The 14,604-nt window shown below is 40.8% G+C and overlaps 1 protein-coding gene across 8 annotated transcripts in view; it reads right to left on the bottom strand.

Moving 5' to 3' along the window:
* Positions 1–1,389: 1,389 nt before the first annotated feature.
* LOC121959487 (mediator of RNA polymerase II transcription subunit 13-like) overlaps positions 1,390–14,604 on the bottom strand; it is a 101,779-nt gene continuing 88,564 nt past the window's right edge. For all 8 annotated transcript variants that reach the window (XM_042508792.2, XM_042508796.2, XM_042508793.2 and 5 more), the window contains exons 17-31: positions 12,915–13,843; positions 11,984–12,163; positions 11,608–11,837; positions 11,297–11,495; positions 10,303–10,591; positions 9,957–10,209; positions 9,669–9,857; positions 9,332–9,555; positions 8,973–9,115; positions 8,275–8,433; positions 7,785–7,949; positions 7,336–7,499; positions 5,281–5,445; positions 5,004–5,113; positions 1,390–3,082 (exon numbers count right to left, since the gene is read on the bottom strand). In XM_042508792.2, coding sequence (XP_042364726.2) covers positions 2,950–3,082; positions 5,004–5,113; positions 5,281–5,445; positions 7,336–7,499; positions 7,785–7,949; positions 8,275–8,433; positions 8,973–9,115; positions 9,332–9,555; positions 9,669–9,857; positions 9,957–10,209; positions 10,303–10,591; positions 11,297–11,495; positions 11,608–11,837; positions 11,984–12,163; positions 12,915–13,843 — 3,532 coding nt within the window. In that variant the 3' untranslated portion in view covers positions 1,390–2,949. The remainder of the gene's footprint in view (positions 3,083–5,003; positions 5,114–5,280; positions 5,446–7,335; positions 7,500–7,784; positions 7,950–8,274; positions 8,434–8,972; positions 9,116–9,331; positions 9,556–9,668; positions 9,858–9,956; positions 10,210–10,302; positions 10,592–11,296; positions 11,496–11,607; positions 11,838–11,983; positions 12,164–12,914; positions 13,844–14,604) is intronic.

Below are 14,604 nucleotides of genomic sequence, written 5' to 3'. Positions count from 1 at the left end.
AAAAGAGAACATGCAGTTACAAAAATATACATGCAGTACTAGGCCTATAACAGTTAGACTTTTCCCCAGGTCTCTTTTACACTACAATACTACAGTATATTGGCAAAGTGATGGATTGAAACATCTGTTAACACATAGTATACAGTATAGTCATACTTCACTGTAAATGATTATGTAATGACAAAAAAAAAGCAATTACCTGTTCTGTTCTCTGAATCTCTGGATAACGGTGGACACAGTGAATCTGCTGATGTTTGGTTGTACTCTTTGTCCTGTTTCCTCTCTTTGTCACACCATGGACAAGAACATGGTCGACACAGTAGCTCGGATTTCATCAGAAATTACTGTTCTTTGTCTTACTCGATTGCACTTCCCTCCTCAACCACCTTATACATGCACTTTTCCTCTGCCTCTCAGATTGTTTCTGTTCATTGTACAGCCTTCAACAACCAGTGCTCTCTGAATTGGTTCCCTCACATCATTAGCTACAAGTGTGATCAATTTTGTGTCATTATGTTTAAGCTGTGACATCTGTGCTTTAACTGTGTTCAACTTTTGCTACCTGTGCAACACAAGTGCATCAGAGTGCAAATGTGATGCAAGGTTAAAGTGCTTATGGTTTTGCCAAGAGTGACTGATTCAATAAATAGGTTCAGGCCAGCAGAGCATGAGCTGAGCATTTGGTTCAGACAACAGGGTTTAGTGTTTTAGCAACTGTAAAATACTGTACAAATGAAAGTCAGCAAAGAAACCAAATTTTGAAAGGGACAGTTCACCCCCAAATCAAAAGTACACATTTTTCCTCTCACCTGCAGTGCTATTTATTAGTCTAGACTGTTTTAGTGTGAGTTGCCAACATGCAGTGTTGAAAATGTCGGCTGTAGAGATGCATGCCTTCTCTCTAGTCTCATGGAACTAGATAGCACTCAGCCTGTTGAGCTCAAAGCACCAAAAAATACATTTGAAAAACTGAGCAGTTTCATGTTGAAACTATTTTGTTTTTTGTCAAACAACACCTGCCAGCTATAGCACCGTGCAAAAGGAAGTGTGCTTCTGTGCAAGATACAAACATCAAATACATAAAACTGCTCAGAACAAAGTCTGTGGATTTTCTTAAGGAAGCAGGTCATAATTGCTGGAAAGAAATGTTACTGTTGAGTTTTTTTAATATATTTTTTGGCATTTGAGCACCACAAGGTGAGCGTCATCTAGTTCCATCTCTATGGCTGATATAGCCAACACTCAACAACTATATAAATTGTATTAAAAATTAAATACTAATCAGAGGCAAACACCACAAAATAGTACTTCATTAAATGAAATAAGAATATGGCGCAGCCTGTGGTTTACATAGTTTTGAAATGAAATACAAGAACACTGAACACAACATCATTTTCAAGAGTTTTAATAATTTACTAAAAAAGAGTGTAAAAGTAACAGATCTCTCCCACTAAATTGGATCTGCTTGATATTCAAAGTGATGACAGATGTAACAAATTCTTGCAAACTTGCCCTCGTCTGTACATTTGCGTACACTTACTTGGCAATTCAACCTCTTGGCTGTAATTAAATGAGTTTTGTTCTGTATACTGTATATCAAAAAAGCTCACAGCAAAAAATACTTTGATATGAATCACTTTAAAGTAAACCAACCAGCATGAAATGTACAGCTTTAAGAAAAATTCCAAAAAACACAGCTGAAAAGTGTATATACAAACATGCTAGGAATCTAACAAAGAGCAGACTGAGTGAAGCTGAAGAGACAGGTCTTTCTAATGGTTTGCTTGACATCATTTAGGAGAGCCAATGAAATAAAGCATTGTTCTTAAATATTTAATAACCTTGCAATGTTCAAATACCATGGTCTTCTATTCTATATTATAAATATAGAGTATACTGTATCTCCTGCATCAATTAGTTTAATTTAAACTCATTAAATAAAAAGGTAAAATGTTCAGTATCTGTAGAAAATTAAAAAAAAACAACTAAAATGCATTTTCTTTGATAAATGTTCATACTGTGTCCACTTCTGAAGAGATGGTTGTGTCCATCACCCTTATCATTAAGTGCCTGCTTGGAAGAGGTAATATATATTTATGTATATACATATATATATCAAATTCTATGACATGATATAATTTGTATAAATATGGCATCTTTACAACTGCATTAAAATGACAATTTTTATTTCAGATCCCAAGACAGTTAACAGTCAATTGGGAAAAAAAGGCCTTGTTTAAGTTTCTCATTTTCTTGTTTTAAATATTAAAAATAAGTCTCAATTCTTTGCAAATGTATGTCTTACATTATAAACAACATTTCTGTCTTAACTGGTCAAATATTTCCATTGTGTTCGTATCTACAACACTTTGGAAGGCGAGGAAAAAGTGCCATTAGCAAATGCTCCCCCTTTGGAGTGAATGAGGACTCCTTTCAGAGTAAAGGTAAAAGTTTCATCGACCAACTGCAAGTCCCAAGAAGCTCAGCAGTGCAGTTCTATACAAAAAAATGTAAAAACATAATTGATGTAACAAAGCCATGTGTGTGTGTGTGTGTGTGTGTGTGTGTCGTCATGCCACTTTGCTGGTTGTACAATATGGAGTTGCGTGGCCCTGCACGGACGTCCCTTTCCACAGGTGAAATTTGTGAAGAGAATCGTAAACAGCTTCTCTGTAAATGTCAGACGCTTCAATGCCACAAAGAGGTGAAGGGTGTCACGTTTAACAAGTGAAAGATTTTGTTCGGAGCATTTCAATCTTCTTTTTCATTACATTCCAGGCATGGGAGAGTCTGACTTGCCCTGTCCTTGATTTGGCCATTAAATCCACGTCTACCCGAAACAACCGAAGAGCTCTGGTGCTCTCTGGTGCCCAGAAGGAGGAAGCGTAGGCACAGAGGAAATGAAGGTAACCATCAGCCCCTTAAAGTTGTCCTTGAAGTCTTGCATGGCTAAAGCATGTTCAGAATGGCATTATACATTTGGATCAGTACGGCCAAATGGACAGGCAGGCAGGACTGGCGGTCCTGGGTGGCCGGAGTACACGTCAGCCAGGAAAGGGCGTTGTACTGCTCCAATACAAACCTGGGTTTGAAAAATATACAATTTAGGCAATTACAATTTGTAAGGAATTGTGTCTTTTTAAAACAAATACTGAAATGAGTTATATCGTGAGGGTTCATCCACTTAATACAACTTCCTTAATCACAACAGTGCACACTAAAATGTGTTTTTCTCTATATATATATTGGTATTGAGTATTCATTAGGTGTTAATTAAAAATGTATCACACATTTTGTAACATATATGCTATACCATACGTACATCTTTATCATTAAACAGTTATCAGTAAGGTATGTAGATTTAATCATGACAATTCTAACAATAAATATTAGTTTTTCACATTTTCTGAAAACCCCCACTTATCACACATCTCTTATCAGTCGCGATACATGTGCAAATAATAAGCTGTTCATTTTTAGTGATAAACAACTAACATTAAAAAACACACGTTCTTAGCACACTGATAAACACATGACTTAATCACACATACCTGTTCTTAGCACACATTGCAATGGCAACAAAATGCTAAGTATTGGTTGATAACAATGAGACAACAAATGGTGTATATTGAATGTAGGGCCCTATCTCGCATCTGGTATAAAGCGGCACACGTTGCTAGTTTCAGACCGACACAGTTGTAATTTTCAGGGCCGGCGTCCACATTGTGTAGTAGCTTGAGCCCATCTGAGTGCCTACAGACAAGTAGGTCTTTAAATGAGGTGTGGGCAGGCGCATTATTGGGTCATTGCTTTTTTGAGGGATCACAGAGCGACTGATCAAAAGTCAGAATGGTGCAGTATTTTCCTGCTTTTTGAAGGGCACATTATTCAGATTGTAAGATGTGCATACATAAGTGAGTTTACAACATGTACACACTCTGCTTGTTACACACAGAGGAATATGCACATGGGTTGCGAGTGGGTGAAATAATACATCATAAAGAAGAAAATATTACATTCTGTAAAATGTGAACATAGCAGAGAGTAGAGCAGAGCCACGGTCCATTGCTGTTTTTCAACAAACTCCATAGGCATGTAGGTCTTTAAATGATTGGGTCATTGCTTTTTTGAGGTATCACAGAGCGATTGATCAAAAGTCAGAATGGTGCACATTATTGAAGGGCACATTATTCAAATAATAAGATGTGCATACAAAAGTCAGTTCACAACATATACACACTCTGCTAGTTACACACAGAGGAATGTGCACAATACATCATAAAGAAGAAAATGTTACATTCTGTAAAATGTGAACATAGCAGAGAGCAGAGAAGAGCTACTGTTCATTTCTGGACTTCAACAAACTCAATGTTAAGAGAGACCTTGTTTGCATTTATGCATGAGGAGAAACAAAACTTCATCAATTATTTCAGAAGCTACAAACTAAGTTCTGTTGACAAATGCTGTTTTCAGCATAAAATTGCTCCCTTCTCCAATTTGCCAAATCTACAATGTAAAACCATTGTTTTAAAACAGAATAGGAGATGACACTTTGATTAGCTGGATTCATGTTAGGCCCAAAACACACCTATGATTAACTAGGGGACTAAATGCAACCCCTTTCCCCCTTGTTCCTTACTTTGTGCCCAGATTATGTGCTGTTTAACTGCTGTTTAATCTGTTGTTGCTTATTACTGTTAACTAATAAATTGTGCTTGTAGAGCTGTTGTATAAAAGCAATACCACATTTGAGTTTCTTGCTGTTGGATTGTATATCATCATGGCTGTGATTATCTTCGGCACTACGACAGAATCACAGCCATGATAATATATAGTCCAACAGCACAACCTCAAATGTGATATTGCTTAATTAAAATAGGGCCCATAGATTTAAATCAACTTCTTGAATAAGACCATCAGCCACAGACTTTTAAGGCTTCAGCCTGTTTTGTACTCACCCTCCTGTATCTGCTTCCTACACAGCAGATTTGTTATGTATTTACCTGAGCACATCAGAGGTGGTCTTTGAGTCTAAGGGGTGAGGGGTCCTCTTCGTCTTGTCTGACACCAGCTCATCTGACTGGGCTATGGAGATGTGGTGATGGAGGGAGGCCTGATGGGGAGAAACAAGCATGCCTTGTTAAACTGTAGTGAACAGCTGTATGCCTCTTTAATGTTTAAACCACATAATTAAAATCCAATTCTGCACAATCTTAATCTAATATCTACATGTTTCTCTCTCAAATAATCTTTACCGGCATTATCTTGTGTTTTTAGTACCTTAAGGAAGAGTGGACACTGGCTCTCAGCCTGCGGGCAGGAGGCCCAGAACCAGTGAGGAAGTCCATTTGCTTGTGCAGTGGAGACGTAATAGCCCAGAGCCAGCGGCTGCTGCTTCAGCTCTTCTGGTGGACTGTCCCTGGACAGCAAGCGCTCTCCCTGGCTCTGTACGCACAAGAGAAGGCCACTTATTAACTATAAACCATTTTGATCCTTTGAAATCCAGGGTCATGATCTAAACCATTTTATTCTTCAATCTACATCTTCTGAGCCTTTGTGCTAACTTGAGTGGGCTGTATAAGAATACGAACATGCATTTGTAACAATAATGCATAAGAGCATAGGAAGAGTACAGACAAAACTGGTTACAAAAGTACATACATTTATGTCAGAGATCTATCTCCTGCAGATATTCGGTAGTTCAGCAACTGTCATATGAGATCTGCTTATTTGGTTGCCTATGTTTTGAGCAGTCCCCATTTTTGGGTTTGGAATCCATAGCTGGCCTGGTTAAGAGACTCAAGACCACTATAGCCACGACTATTCAGGTCCAGTAAAAGACGGACATTTTAATGATAAAATGTTAAAACATGTTTTTTTAATTTAGTGTATAGCAGCAACTGTCAACTGGTGGGCCACATCCGGCCTGCAATAGCTTTCCATCCAACCTGGAGAATATTAATTAATACAGAAAATGTGAGGAGAGAAAAAAAAAACATTACAGTATTTAGGATATCTACTATGTTCTTCTTCAAACATTGGAGCAATGGAGCAAAATAATCTCATTAGGAATCTGCCTCGTATCCAAGGGTACTGAAGATGTTATAAATCCTCTTGTTGCCCCAGCCATTAAACTTACAGGAAAACTGCATGCAGTTATTCACCTCCCATCTTCTGTAACCCTCCTTCTCTGTCCTTTTCTTTCACACACATACAAATACGCAGCCACACTCAGTCTGTGTCTCTGTCCTCAGTCTTGACAACTGTGCTACCATAAAGCATAAAGTTTGCCATTTTCAGGTCAGGTTTGGGCAGTTAATTAACCTATATTTTGCTGGCTGTGCCTATACAATTGTAAAATTGAAAAATAACTGTAATTCATTTACCTTTTTTTTTTCTTTTCAAAGCCACAGTATGCCACTATAGACCGGGGCTTAAGAGCCGCATGTGGCTCTGGAACCACAGGCTGATCCCCTTGTTGTCAGTCTTAAACTATAGAGAATACTGTAGAACAATACAGTATAATTGAAGCTATACATAAAGCTCCAGCAACCCCATTTGAAGAGTGAAGATTGAGTCAGAGATTTTGCAAAAGAACAACATACCTATTTGAGTTTTCTGCCTGCAGGTCACTGTGGTAACAACATACACAGCTAACACAAGTTTGCATAACAGTTTCTTTCACCTTTAAAGTGCATCATCATACAGCTACACACTGCTCCCACAGTTTATCAGTACTTCACTGAATGAAATGTTCTGTACTATAGGTTGTCAACACGTCTCTTCTCCTGTGCCTTCCAGACAAATTCCTCTGCATTGATTATACTTGGCAAAACTATAATTCTGATTCTTGTGTGATAGTTTGAAACAAAACTCCAGTGCAACACCGTACAAAATCAAATCTGAACCTGAAAAGGTATGCAATAATAGTTCGAATAAAACGATTCTGTAATAAACAGTTGTACACAGCAGTTGAAATGTTTAATGTATAGTACATTATCTGCTCAATATGGTCATATATAAGATTGATTAAGTATATCAAGGTTGCTCAGCTAGAATAAGTACACAGATCTCAGTGAAGTTATATTTTTCTCAAACAACACAATCTAATCTGATCACACCTTGTATCACTCTTCCTTCCTGTGCAGAGTCTGAGCAGCAGACAGCCTTTTTCTTTGTTCAAAAACAATGTCCAAGTAGTAATGTGTAAATACAGCAGCATGCTCTTTTCAAACATGGGGCATGTAGGTCACTGTTTTCCTTTGTAAGAGGGTGTCATTTGCAACAGCTCAAGCCAATGTAGGATTGCTTTCTTTCCACTGGCCCGTGACTCACCTTGGTGTGCTGGAAATGTGATCCCATTCCCATCCCGGACGGAGAGCCAGGCGAGGGCACAGGAGAGGTGTTGGGGGAAGGGTGGAGGTTCCCTGTGATCAGCATCATGTCATGGCCAATGTCGTTTTCCAGTTCATCAGGAAAGGGCAGATCGAACATGTCATCTGAAGGAAAAAACAGAGATGAAAATGAATGGATTTACACTTTAGGAGCTAGCAATGACACATCTCCAGATGGGGTAATTTCTCTTTTCTTTTTTTTTGCACAAGACACTATATCACACAGATCTGGAACTGGAAATGTTTTGCATAAGCCTTTTGTGACTGTGGGGAGAGATGTTTTGGCTCAAAGATGCAACCTGTTGGTATAAAATACATCAATCTCTATACCATTTTTAAAGATGGGTGAAGTTTTATCTAAGAAGATATAACATAACTGCTATTTATTACCATTATTGTCCTCAGTGGGGTAGGAGCTGGGGGCCAACTGGGTGGTGGCAGAAGTTGGGAAGACAAGGATGTGTGTACAGGAAGCATCCTGAGGTGTGTTCAGCTGCGAGGTCTGCAGGTTCAGAGCAGTGCTGCGGCCAAACACTGAGCCCATGGTGACTGCGTCTGGACACAGAGAGAAATACAGCAAAGGCGATGTATATACTTCTACTGGGTCTTGTAAAAATATGTGTTTAAATGAGCTTTGAAAAAATAATGTCTCATTAATGTATTACGTTTTTTTTAATGCTGTAAATACAGTTTATCAAATCTGCCCAGTTATGTAGCACATTTATGTGCCTAATCTGTGTTTTTACCAATATAATGTGTTACTGTAACTGTCATTTTTGTCAATGTGAAACTAAACAATATCATTCCAGTGTACTGCAATACCAAATATTATTATTACCATCATTATGCTACAGTTTTACAAAGTGGAAAGGCTACTAACCAGGCATGATCACAAAAGAGCCCTGTGGCTCCATGGCTACCAGGCAGGCACTGAGAATACTGGGAGAGTCGGCAGCAGAGATCCCACACATGCGACAAGCATCCTTCAGCTGGCGCCCTATTGAATGGAGGGAATGCTCCCCAAGGAGTGAGCTCCAGTCTGGTAGAGAGAGAGGGTGGGAATTAGACATGCAAGAGAGAAAACAAAGCAAAGACAGGATTATTTAGAGGGTGAGTGAGAAAGATATGAAAAGTCTTTGGATCACTTGCTAATTTATTTTCTCTCTTACCAAAATTCTTGAGGGGATATAAAAGAAAGTGATAGAGCTTTTATTATAACAATTTAAAAGAACATTTGCTACAACAACAGGAAACTGGTCAATGCCTGAACAGTCTAAAAAGAGAAGAGATAATAAACATCACAGCTTATGCTGAATGAATCAACCTATTTATTGCTTTGTCTTTGCCTAAAGAAGAGTTTGAAATGAACACGCACTTATTTATATTTGTCAGTAAATGCACTCTGGGAAACAAAGTCATTATTGTGAATATATTTAAATATATTATCTAAATTAGAATAAAAGAAACAACCAGGTAATACACACTTCCTATGGTACTCTACACTTCCTCTAAACAGAAGTCATCTGTAAGGTTTATCAATCAAGACAAGCCTGGCTTCTTCTGAATGGATGCCATTACCTTTTAGCTCCCCATGCCCCAGCCTGCCTAATCGACCAATCACAATCCTCCATGGCAGTGAGGTCATCTGGATGATGCCGATACACCATTCCCACAGCTTCTGCAGGCCCATTTTTCTGGCTGAAACCTTGGGACGTCGTGCTCTGAAGTGAGCAAAAAATCGAGAGATCAGAGTATTATCTCGCGCAATCAATAAGGACAACTGTGACTCAAGGCTTTGATCTAAGGAGCCAAATTCGGATGTCATGAGAATGTAGACCAATGAGGGGAAAAAAAACATTTGATAGGCAACACTTTATGAATCAGATTCAACAAATGTAAATTCCAAAGAATGTGGACCATAAACTACTTCTTCACACCTGTTGGGTACATCTATGTTGATAATGCTGGTCTCCAGGAGCTCCCCCTGCTGGTCGGTGCAGGACACCAGGATCCAGCGCTGGTCATGTGATAAGCAATATCCAACGAAGAGCACATTGTATTTGGGAGGGATCTCTGCCCATATCTCCCCTTGTTCTGGCTGCTTGGGACGGGTCGGACCAAGGATGAAGGGGGGTGTGTACAGCTGCAGTGGGCTGGGATGCTGGAGGAGGAAATTCAGATTTCAGTCAATTAAAGTGGATTAATATGAGCAAGAATATTACACTCAATTTCAGTGTATAAGTTAACAAAAAGTTGCTCAACTTTAATGCCTACCTCTGGACTCTTAAGTACAGAATTGACCATGGACACTGGTCCAAAGCCAGTCAGGGACTTTATGTGTGTTTGTTGGGGTAGAAGACGTCTGCATTGGGAGTAACAGGAGAAGGACAGGGAGCGCAGATGTTGCAGGTAGAAATGGCTCTCCCCACTGGCCGGCTGGAGAAGGTACTGGCATGGCACCACCTAAGTCAGACACAGTAAGATGGGAAGAAAAGATGATGATCGCAACTGTAAGCAAATTCTGTTTAAGTCTGTCCAGTGTAAGTCTGAGTGTTTTCCCACCTGTAGCACCAGTGCAGGTCTTATTGTCTCCGGCAGAGTCTGGAGCATCTCAGTGTAGCAACGAAGAAGCCCGAGCAGCCAAATGCTACTGGCCTCCACCTCGTCACCCTCTTCTTCCTCTCCCCCTTCATTTCTCGCTGCACTTGAGCTAAGAAAAGCATCCACGATGTAAATAACAATAGCTGGTGGGTTGGCAAGGCTGTCCGTTGAGTCGGCCACAGTGGGGATGCCGATTCTGGACTGCTCACTGGTGCTGAAAGAGAACAAGAGAAGAAAGGAATTATACTGCAATTGTACAAGTAAATAGTGTGTGATGAGGTAATTTCCTCAGTTACTAGGGTCTTACAGTTCAGGATTTTCTGCTGGTGTGTTGGCTGGTGGTGTGGCACTGGAAGACCCTTTAGAGTCGCTGGTTGCTCCTTGGGTTGTTTCCCCCGTCTGGTTTGAGGTTGCCGCATTCGGCGTTGGAGCGTCTCCTGAGCTGACGGCCCCTGGAGCTTGTTCACCATCAGGGCCCCAAGTTTGCGGCTGCCCGGAGGAGGCAGGCTGGGCTGAGGGTGTGGAGTTTGAGGGAGGCTGGACTTTGGGAGGCAACAAAAGTGTGCTGTCCAAAGGCAGGGCTGACAGCTGGGGACCTGTAAGAAGAAAAAAAAAGTGGGTTGTACTTACAGTTTATATCCATATCTGTGAAAGCATGGATGCTCGACACACATCTTTCCCCCTGACAGCACAGAAGATCTATATAATCAGCATGGGAACAAGATATGGTGCCAGAAAAGTGATTTTGCAGAACATTATGATGTCACAGTGAAGCTGACCCTTCACCTTTTAGACATACAATTCAATTCATCAATTCATCATTTTATTCTATTAGTAGACATTTGTGTGAAACTTCGTCACAACAATTTATGAATTCTTGAGATTGGAAAAAAAAAAGAAGCTTTGTGAGGTTACAGTGACCTTGACTTTTGACCACCACAAGAAATTCCAATAAGCTCATTCATTAGTCCAATGGGACTCATAGCTTTCACAAGAATCCCACAAATTCAAGCTCCAGTCAATTTATTGTTGAGTCCCAGTGGACATTTGTGCTGTATATGGAAAAAATGCCCTCAAGTTGTTCTTGAGATATTGTGTTACTGAGAATATGTCTTGAATCAGCTCATCACTGAGTCCAAGTGTACGCTTCCTAAATAGGATGGACGAAGAACCCCAAAACATTACGCCTCTGGCCACAGCTATCACTGGCACGCAGGCATAAAAACTCAGTGCAATAAAAGTGCCACTATCTTATTAAATCTTATTAATTAGATTAGTTTAATCTGTTTCATTATTCTCACCAAGCTGCTGCTTGCAGGCGTAAGCGTAAAGTTTAAGTTTGCTGAGGTTGTCGGTGTGCTGCTGTCCAGCCCAGGGTCCAGTCACCCACTGGTCCACGTCCAGCTCCTCCAGCTTATCGGGCTCCACTTCCTCCCCCACACGCACCAGGCCATCCCTGGACACCTTGGCCAGAGGACGGTGCTTCCCTAGGCGGCATGTCTGGAGACGGAATCAGGGCTTCTGTTCATTCTCTCATTGGGAGCACTTACACATTATCTACAATATTTGCTGAAATTTTGCAAAGCATCTAATTCAGAATCCAGTGTCCTACCTCGTAAACAGCGCTGAGCTCCTGGAAGAAGGCCCGGGCTGCAGCCAGCAGAGAGGGGCTGTTGGGACACAGCACTACATATGCCACATCCCGCTGCCCACCATAAGGCTCCAGCAGCAACTTCTCCCAGAAAGGTAACGCCAAAGGGGACAATGCCAAGAAGTCTCTCTCCCGGTCGTAGCCCAGTAACACTGTAGGGATGGGCAGGGGTTCTGGTGACTCCTCCGAACCTTAGACACATAGAAATAGTAACATGTTGAGTTAACTACACTTTAAGGATGACTTATCACTTTAGAGATTTGTAGTATTCCAGCAAACATGCAGTAAAAAGAGGGCATTCGTTTTCTGCATAAAAAAGAGGAATGTATTGACTCACCGTAGGAGCCTCTCCCGGCCATCTTATGGAACTGCTGCCAGGTCAATGGACCCTGAACGTGCTGGATGTTTTCCCAGGTCCGTCCTGTTCTCTTCTTCTGGATAGCATCCTGCAGGAAAGGCTGCAGAGACAGCAGCATACGAACCATATCCTGGGACGACAACATGTTCATGTCCACCACTGTGGAGACAGACACACACAAACACACAGAGAAAGGACACATGAACAGATGCACACGTTAACATGATTCTGTACACAAATAAACACACATAAAACACATCAGTACATAGTTTAGATAACACAAAGGCAGTAAGACATACATAGAAATACTATTCTCAATAACAATCTGTAAAGTAGGACTTTATTTAAGGTAAAAATCTCGACATTTTTATTTAAGTAAATGCATTTTTAATGCTTTACTTTTACTTTTAGCTTATAATATTTTCACAAGGTGGTATTAGCACTTTCACCACTGGCGTTGCATTATTCATATACTGTATTTGCAGTTTTATGAACTGGATGTCCGCTTTGTGAAAAAAATGTATTAAGTTACTGCTAATGCAAGCATTTCCTACTGCTGCACCTTCACATTAAAATCATCTAACTGGTAAAACAGGTGATGACTTTTATTATGAAGCAGTCAGAGGAAATGCAATGTATTTGCCAGTGATATTGGCAGTAATTCTACTATTGTTGTCACTTTATAGCATTTTTTGACAGTGGATCAGTTAGGGGGGAGTAATGAAACAGCAGCAGCAACCACAGTGAGGTGACGTTACCATCAGTGACTATCAGTGTTGGTAAATCAGCCAGGGCTGAAATCTTCAAGACTGCCTCTTTAAGTGTATCACACACTATGTTCGAAATGATTCCTTCAGTTATTTTCAGATTTTTAAAACCTCTCCTTTGCCAGCCAAATCATATTTCTTACCATTTGTGTGAGGCCAGGTGTGAAGGGCGGTACTTCTGACAACAGCTGGATCTACTTTCCCTCCTGTGGGGTTATCCACATACTGCAGCCCCTGTTCCAAGGCATTGTAACAGTCTACACAGGCATCACTCCCATCTGCCCACTGCTTCTCAGACATCCAGCTTTGAAGCAGTGCCCCCTTGCGGCCATGGCAAGAGCAGCTGAGGGGGAGATGCAGTGATGCCAAGGAAGATATGGGCTGGGAGCAGTGCTCCTGCAGAAGGATCATGACTGACGGAGAGGCTGGAGCTGCATCCTGGGGCCGCTTGGCTCTGGGGTCACCCATAGTTGGATCCCGTCTGCAAAGAGCTAGTCTCCTCTCAGCCGCCCGGCCTACCTCAGAAGTCCGACCGAAAATATCAAGCTCGTCCTCCAGGAAGAGGCCTGTGCCATGGGCTAGCCGCCGGTTCACAATGGCACTGAAGCCACACATACAGCGGTACTGATCTTCACAAGTTGAATCAGGGATATACACCCCCACATCTGCACCTTTGACATTCATATTGCAGGCACAGATACAGCAGCTGTCAAAGTTGCGATCCTTGAAGACATTGAGGACGGAGTCTGAGAGCAGGAGGATGGCGTACAGGCTGTGGACCTCAGGCAGGGAGGGTCCTGGCCGAGCTAGGGGCTCTACAGAGCTAAGAGGCAGGCTAGTGGAGGGCGTGGAGACCGGCGAGCTGAGCTCAGTACCATCCTGCTTCACTGAACCCTGCCCAGAGCTGGCAGCATTAATACCACGCGGTGTGCGAGGGGTTCGTGGGGTGGGCACAGAGAAGCGGGGTGTGGCAGGAGATGGGAGGATGCCAGCAGTGGTGCTCACAGAGGCAGTGGTGGCGCTCATCTGGCCGTACTCCTGGTCCGTGAGGGTGTTGACACTAGGCATGTTTCTGTAAAACACACAAATATTGCAGGAAATAAAAAAAACAGGGTTTCCATACATTGTTATGGGCAAAACTTCAAAACTTTTCAATGACTTTTTAAGGAACCAGTTTTTTTGCCCAGTGTTTTCTTTTTTCTTTCAACTTTTCAGATTTTAGCATCCCACATGATATGTTCAAGGGCCATCGGATATTTAAAAATCCAACAATAATTTCTGTTTTATCAGTTTCTTTTTTAAGAAAAAATGCATTTCATAAAATAATTATAAAAATAATAAATAAATTAAATAAAAATAAAATTGCCTACAATTGCCCAAAGTTTTCCATAAAAATCACAAAAAAGAAGAAATCAAATAAAATTGAAATATAAAGAAGGGAAAAAAAGTAAAAATTTAAAAAAAGAAAAAAAAAACAGAAAAATTTCCAAAATTTATGTAAGGAAACTAAGCACAAAATACAGCCATTGAAAGTTGTATGGCCCTCGCATAAAACCAAAAGGGCCTTAAAAAGATTATTTGAGATGCCCTATGGGCACACATGATGGGAGAGACAGAACTCAAGGGGAAAATGAAGAAACTTTGGTGATTAACAAATAAACAACAATAACCAGGACGTTGTCACATGTAGACGCATATTAAAGCTACTTTACATCATCAGCTACAGAAAATAAATTTCACCGTTATATTACATTAATGTCATTTAAACACATTTCCATGAGTTTTCTAAAACTTTCACTGATTTTTACTAGTTCCATAACTTTTCCAGGCTCG

The sequence above is a fragment of the Plectropomus leopardus genome, chromosome 20, assembly GCF_026936395.1.
Source record: "Plectropomus leopardus strain MGB_pleo_1.0 chromosome 20, ASM2693639v1, whole genome shotgun sequence".
NCBI classification, from domain to species: Eukaryota; Metazoa; Chordata; class Actinopteri; order Perciformes; family Serranidae; genus Plectropomus; species Plectropomus leopardus.
The sequence above is the reverse complement of the archived record's forward strand: the minus strand, read 5'-3'. Positions and strand labels throughout refer to the sequence as shown.